Source organism: Ruditapes philippinarum, unplaced genomic scaffold (assembly GCF_026571515.1).
Source record: "Ruditapes philippinarum isolate M1 unplaced genomic scaffold, ASM2657151v2 ctg1262_1_1_1_1, whole genome shotgun sequence".
In the NCBI taxonomy this organism is placed as follows: domain Eukaryota; kingdom Metazoa; phylum Mollusca; class Bivalvia; order Venerida; family Veneridae; genus Ruditapes; species Ruditapes philippinarum.
Window position 1 is genome coordinate 154,493 of NW_026853407.1, and position 6,995 is coordinate 161,487.

A 6,995-nucleotide genomic window follows, 5' to 3' on the forward strand; every position below is an offset into this window, starting at 1 on the left:
TATCATCAGCATCATCATCATCACCACCATCATCATCTTCACCACCATCATCATCATCACCATTATTATTATTGTTGTTGTCGTTGTTATTTTTATCATTGAAGATTTTTACTCATGGCCTAAATCTTAATGATACCGGGCATCTTTGGATTACTTGGCCAAGTAACAGTTCGACATATCTTCTAATTTTTGCGATCAGTGATATAAAATTGATAATCCACTGTTTCAAAACAGTGAAATTACCAAAATGGTAATTTCACTTTTTTGACGGAACTACTTTTTTCCAATTGAATTACCTCCCTTACTTTATTCCATTTTTTATTTCCCTTTGATATTCATAAAAAAAATTTTATATTATTTTAATATTTCTCATTTATACAAATATTTATGACATTAATAAATACTAAAATATCAACATACAATATAATTTAATTAAAAAAAAAAAAAAAATCATCACATAAGATATATTACCTCCCTTTTATCACCGTCTGCTATCATAATTTTACAATGGAGGATTTAGAAGAAATTGGAGATTTTGAAATTGAAGCATTTTTGGACATCTTTTCGATGAAGAAGCACACTTTGGGGAGGTAACATCCCAAGAAATACAAAACGATGAGAAAAAACAAAATAAGCCAAATGAAAGAACATTCAGAACAGTAAATGTTGATCAATTTTTACAAACTTCAGTCAACAAAAACACAAAAAAAGAAAACAGACAGTGACATCAAATATTTGAACGCATTCCTACAGTCTAGAAATGAAATAAGAAAACCAGAATTCATTCCACCAGACACTTTGAACACATATCTTTGTGAATTTCTGCTAGGTGCAAGCAAACCTGATGGAAAAGAATATGAACCTACTACTTTAAGGGGATTTGTCAGCTCCATTGACAAATATCTTAAGTCAAAAAGTTCGAAAATGTCAATTATTAATGATGTTGAATTCTGTAAAACTAGAATGGTCTTAAAGGGAAAGCAAAAACAGCTGAAAAGCTTGGGATACGGCAATAAACCCAAAACGGCAGAACCTCTAACAGAAGAACACATAAATAAAATGTACGAATGTAAACCCCTGGGTGACGACAATGCACGTGCTCTCATTCATTCCCTTTGGCTGATCTGCACAACATTTTTTGGAATGAGATCTGGTCAGGAAATCCATAACCTGAGGTGGGGAGACATAAATCTAGAAATGGATGACCAAACAGGAGAAGACTTGATTTTGGACACAGAAAGGCAAACGAAAACAAGGACTGGTGCAAATCCAAAGGATACAAGGTAAAAATATTTCTTTAAAGATACAAAAAAAAACAATATTGAGTACAGTAAAGCTATAAAAAAAAATTCACAATTGTCAGTCTGCAATAACATAATGCATGTTTTTTATTTTCTTTGAAAATGTATCTTCTCCTTAAAATTATTTAAACCAAGTTGTCAGTAATTTGTTACAACAACATAAATATTATTATTTTATGAATGATAATCAATGTGCAGATAAGAAAAGAGCAAACTGAATTTTTTTTTATTAATTTTACAGGCTAATCAAACCAAAAGCATTCAGCAATCCAGAAAATCCACAGCGAGACCCTGTTTACCTGTACAAATTATACAGTCTAAAGCGCCCAAATGCTTCAAATACAGATGACAGCCCATTTTTTCTGGTTCCCGGTAGTCATCAACAAAAATGCTGGTTCAGGAACTCACCAATGGGAATTAACAAAATCTATTCCATCATGAAAGAAATGAAGGAAGATGCAGGGATTGAAGCCCCACGCATAACCCCATATAGGTAAGAATTTACTCAGTGTATTGGTGACTTGTATTTTCAGTGAAATACTACTATTATTCAAGTGATGAAATAAAAATGATATTACCACTACTGTATATTTGTATAAAAAATATGAAATAAATTCAAACAGAAAAGCTAATTAAAAATCAACAATTGTTACTTACAACTTAGAAGCATCTCTCTTGTTGTACATGTAGCACAACACACTGTTACACATGCAGGAATTCAAAAAACTAAAATCATTTTTGATGACAATTATTGATTTCTGATGATAAATTCTTCATAAATTTTACATTGATGTCGAAATGAATACACAGTTGATAACAGGCGTTCGGCACAACCTCAAAATAACTGTAGATGAGACAAAATACAAAAACAGTTATCTCGAGTGGAGTAACAAACTAACCTGACTTGTTTTGTTGTTTTTTATCTTCAGTGCAAGGAAGCGTCTTATTCAAAAGCTGTCTGATGATGGCGTGCCAGCCAATCAAATTGTTCAAATATCCGGTCACAAGAATGTCAACAGTCTGAATAATTACAGTAAACTGAACAATGCACAATGTAAAAATATTTCAAATATTCTATCTGATAGGCCATCAACATCAAATCAGTCTGTAGCTCCATGCAATTCAGCACTTTATACCAACACCCCACCCACAACATTTAATGGAAAGTGTGAAGGTGCTGCATCTAGAGGTTTCTTCATTAATAGCCATTTCCATGGAAATGTCACATTTAATTTTCATTCCTCTACAACTTCAACACAAAAGCCGTCACAGCAGGTGATAAATCCAAGTACTGAATCAGAAGTTTGCAGCGCTGACAGCTCGCCACTGCACCCAAAAAAATACCAACGGATCCGCATGATATCCGACAGTGACAGTGGTTGACTTGAAATTCACTAATTAAATCCAAAGAAGTGTACAAATTTTGCTCACAGAAGAATGAAAACATTTACTGAATTAACTGAGATTGTTTAAACTCGTTTTAGCGTCACATGTACTTGACCAACATGGCCGCTCTTGTTATGAATGAATTTTACATGTAATGAAACTTGAATTAATCCGCTTTCATATTTATCGTAAATATGTTTAAAGTGTATTTGATTTTGTTACGAATGAAAAGAATAAATGAATTATATGTTTTAAATGTGTATTGAGTTCATTTCAATGGCAATTATGCCGTAAAAATAAAGGAAAAAATATATGCACTATTTCATGTGCGGAGATACAAATTTGGCAAATAACGTTCTCTTTGAAGAGGGGCTCCCCACGGGGTATGTCTTAATGATGCGCACGGGTAAAATATAAAAAATGGCAATTTTAGTTTAAGTAAGCATAAAATAAAAAGAAAATTTGTTTATTTCTGTGAAAGATTATAATTTATTTCATCTCGTGAAGGCCATATGTCCATATTTTCACTCCAATAAATCTAATGTGCAAGACCGGTTGCTATCTTACCTTGATGATCTAGATACATGTAAATGTTTATCGTTGTGTCGCGTGGAGGCTGTAAAAAGTCGCCCCGTACATTCAATCAGAGATGTTATAGTTTCGATCCTTAAAGATCGTTCAGCACGACATCATTGTTGTGCTTGTGGTAATTTAGTTTTTTTCTATTCGACTATTTTCTTGTTGGGTGGTTCCAGTATTCCTCATTTGAATACTGTTGAATCACCCTTAGGATATAAGGCCTGCTCTTTGAATTTGTCTTTTAACGTCTTATCTGTGATATGCAGGCTTTATAACCTCTGAAATTCTAAAATTCCATTTTATTTAGTACCGCCAATTGTTTTCTTTTTTTTTTAGGACACACGTATTTTTTTTTACTTGGGGGACCATATGCCGTTTCTCATGGAATGGCACTTACGTGACACAAAGCCTTCTCGCAATAAACAAATCACTCATGTAAAATAATTATGCTCGTTAAGTTACATTTATGACAGTAAGTTACCAAAAATGATAAATGTCTAGATTGTAGATTATCAAACAAGCCGTTGGTCATCAGAAAAGTAATAGTTATATGCATGACCTATTTAAGTTACTTTATTTCATTTTTATGCAAATTCAAGGCACAACTGAATGTTTATCCTTTGATCAATGCGTATTGCAAGACAACAGTGTCCGCGAAAAAAGATGAACAACTTATTTACAGAGGTTTTAGATTGAAGGCTCGTGTTAAACTCTAAAAAGTATTATTCAGATTTGAAATTGCTACTGTTTCTCATTTTCATTGATTTGTTTTTCAAAACAAAACACGTTGGCAATATTACTTAACAATTTTTACGATCTTACAATTAGTACAGATAAAGTGAGTTAGCTGTATGTATGGAAGACAAAGTTACAACCTTGTCCGATCATTTAACATTCAATGCAGTCTTGTTTTCATCTGTTTAGCATTTCAAGACTCAAAACCCAATATTAAAATATCTATCTATTTTAGAGGATATAGTATTTCTTGGGCTTAATCTGCCTTAATTGAATATAGGAACTGGTCTAATTTAACAATCCTTACTCAAACATGACTCTTCTTGATTGTGTCACTTTAAACAGAAAGATTGGTGTTAATATGTCAATAAATACCACTGGCGGACTACAAATCTTCTATTATACATGATTGTCTCTATTATACATGATTGTACGATATCCCTCCGATAAAATTAATAAACGTATGGAATATTACTGAAGCATTTTATTATTATCATCATCATCATTATTATTATTATTATTATTATTTGTATATGTTTCATTCATATTTTCTCTTTATATCACGCCTTAATCATATCTCATACTATTGTTGCGTTTCATGTTTATCCATTTCAATATTAGAGGAATCAAGCATCATTAGTAAGCAGCATTTTAAACAGTCTTATCTCATTCTTCGTCATTTTAAAGTTATGTGGACAGGTTAATCTAGCACCTCCTGTGTAAACGCTATGAAATCATGTCTGATTCGTTGAAAAATGATACTTGTAAATAAAAGATATACACGATATTTAAATAACTCAACTTTGTTTTGTTTTTTCTATCATTTAATCAAACCATTAAGTTTTTTACTCATTGCCTAAACCTTAATGATACCGGACATCTTCGGATACCTTCATGCCAAGTAACAGTTCTACATATCAATTCGTTTATTACAAGCGAATATTGCTGATAAACACATATATACCCCTGGCAGGTAACAATATGCTGTACAGTAATTTGCATCCGTTTTCATTGAGGATTTAAAACAAGTGAAATTCAAAATACGCGAATCTAAGCCGCGATTTTCCATTTTTTCGCGATTTGTGCAATATTGTATGCAAGGCAAAACAAGTGGTTTTGAAGTACATCGGAAAGATCAAAATATTTTAAACCAATGCATTAAATGGAGATTGAGACAAGATATTGCATGTGGGAATAATTTTATCAATTTCCTTCACTATCAGTCAATTTCAGGAAATATAACATTGATATTTCCTGTAATACCCATGACAATGCAGGACCGGCTGATTATCTAGATAAATGTTTTATGTCAAAACTTATACATTTGAATTTGCTATTCGCTGTATTTTAATATCATTCAGAGAAAAAAACATGTATAGAAGTGATTTCGATTATTTTTTTAAAACTGCTTTTCCAGTATTGATAACCTTTATCTGTCGTATTACCCTTTCAAAAATTGTAATAGAACATGAACGTCATACATTTATTAACATAGAAAAAATACAGTACATTTCGCTTTGTCGCAATGAAACAGGTTTAGAGTTTCATGATTATATCTCTTCATCGTAAATCGTCTTCTGAAACAGAAACATATTAAGTGATAAACAAGATAAGGGTGGTAAATGTGCTCTGAAAGTTTTTTCTATAAAACACATATGTCATTCCTGTCACAGTTTGAAAATGTGCACAAACGCATCTGACATTATTGTACAAGTTGCCAACAATGTTTGCTTTGGCATATCTCGATAGAAACATGAATATTCATTTATGCAGGGCATCAATGCAAATATTTTATGTAATATTGCTGATTATTTACGGTGGTGGTTAAATTTCTGATTAACTGTGTGTGAACGAAATATTTTATGGCCGTGTTATTTGTTCAAATGAATTAACTTGACTGGAAAATGAACACGAATCACACATATGATATCCTTAAATTAACCAAACTATAAGCACGTGGCATATATTACGTTATAATGTAAGAATATACTAAGCGCGCCAAAGTACATGTGTAAGTTTATATTATTTTACAAAATATATAATATATATCGCAAAGGTAAACTAAACATTTTACACATCAGTGCATATATTTTCCAGTTGAGATGGTGGGAAAAAGCTTCTCATATATGCATAATTTTGGGCACGATCTTGCACCACAAGTAGGACCAACGCCATTCCGTTGATAACTGGATAACTTTACTACATTAAGAATCCAGTGTCCCCGGCGTGTTTTGAACAACATCCTTGATGAGGGGCAAGTGATAATGAGGTAACATTCTTTAACAGTTCTGCAGTGGTAGGAAAGTAGCTAATACGAATACAATATGAGAACGAAATCAAAAGGTACGGCGGCATTTTATGAACGCAGCCCGCAACAAACTTCAATAACACCAAAAAAGTTATAACTTATCAGAGAAAATATGTTTAAAACAGTAAAATGTTTAGGTAAATGTGAAACATAAAGTACATTTGTGAGTGAATTGTTTATGATTATTTCTTTTTCATTTGATATGACATCATATTATAACTGTTTTACATTTGTTAAAACAAATAATAGTCCTCTGTAGTACAAATTACAAACATATCGTTTTTCTAATTTCTTCAAAAATGCAAACTTGGTATGCATGTTAAATTAATTAGATACGAAAGATGATTAATATCTCCCGATAGCATCTTTATATATAAATTTTTGTATATCTTAATGATAATAGTAAACAATAATGTCTGCTCAAATGATCATCTGTTCGAATAAGTTCATACCATGAATATAACGTGGATGTGCGAACATACCTGACGCAATAGGTTCTTTATTCTAATATGTTTTATTTAAATAGCCTTACAGAATAGATGAAATCTGTTTAAATGTGTCTGTATGTCTGTGACTGGACAACAACTAAAGAAGCCTTAAAATTGGAATTGGGATTAATCACTTCATTAGAGAACAGTTGTTATATATTGCTGGTCTTTAAGGTTCATTGATTCCAAAACATACAG

The 6,995-nt window shown here is 31.9% G+C and overlaps 1 protein-coding gene across 1 annotated transcript; it reads left to right on the plus strand.

Annotated features, from left to right (window-relative positions):
• The first annotated feature begins 507 nt into the window (after nucleotides 1-507).
• Nucleotides 508-2,684, plus strand: LOC132736789 (uncharacterized). Its single transcript, XM_060724005.1, has 4 exons — nucleotides 508-590; nucleotides 963-1,283; nucleotides 1,543-1,794; nucleotides 2,231-2,684. The coding sequence occupies exons 1-4, from the start codon at nucleotides 508-510 to the stop codon at nucleotides 2,682-2,684; spliced, it is 1,110 nt and encodes a 369-aa protein (XP_060579988.1).
• The last annotated feature ends 4,311 nt before the right edge of the window (nucleotides 2,685-6,995 follow it).

What these genes read in the sequence shown, in the direction of transcription:
- LOC132736789 (XM_060724005.1), top strand. Translation starts at nt 508, where the DNA reads ATGGAGGATTTAGAAGAAATTGGAGATTTTGAAATTGAAGCATTTTTG. An exon ending in AAGAAGCACACTTTGGGGAG is followed by an intron (nt 591 to 962) that starts GTAACATCCCAA and finishes CTGTAAAACTAG; the next exon opens with AATGGTCTTAAAGGGAAAGC. An exon ending in GCAAATCCAAAGGATACAAG is followed by an intron (nt 1,284 to 1,542) that starts GTAAAAATATTT and finishes TTAATTTTACAG; the next exon opens with GCTAATCAAACCAAAAGCAT.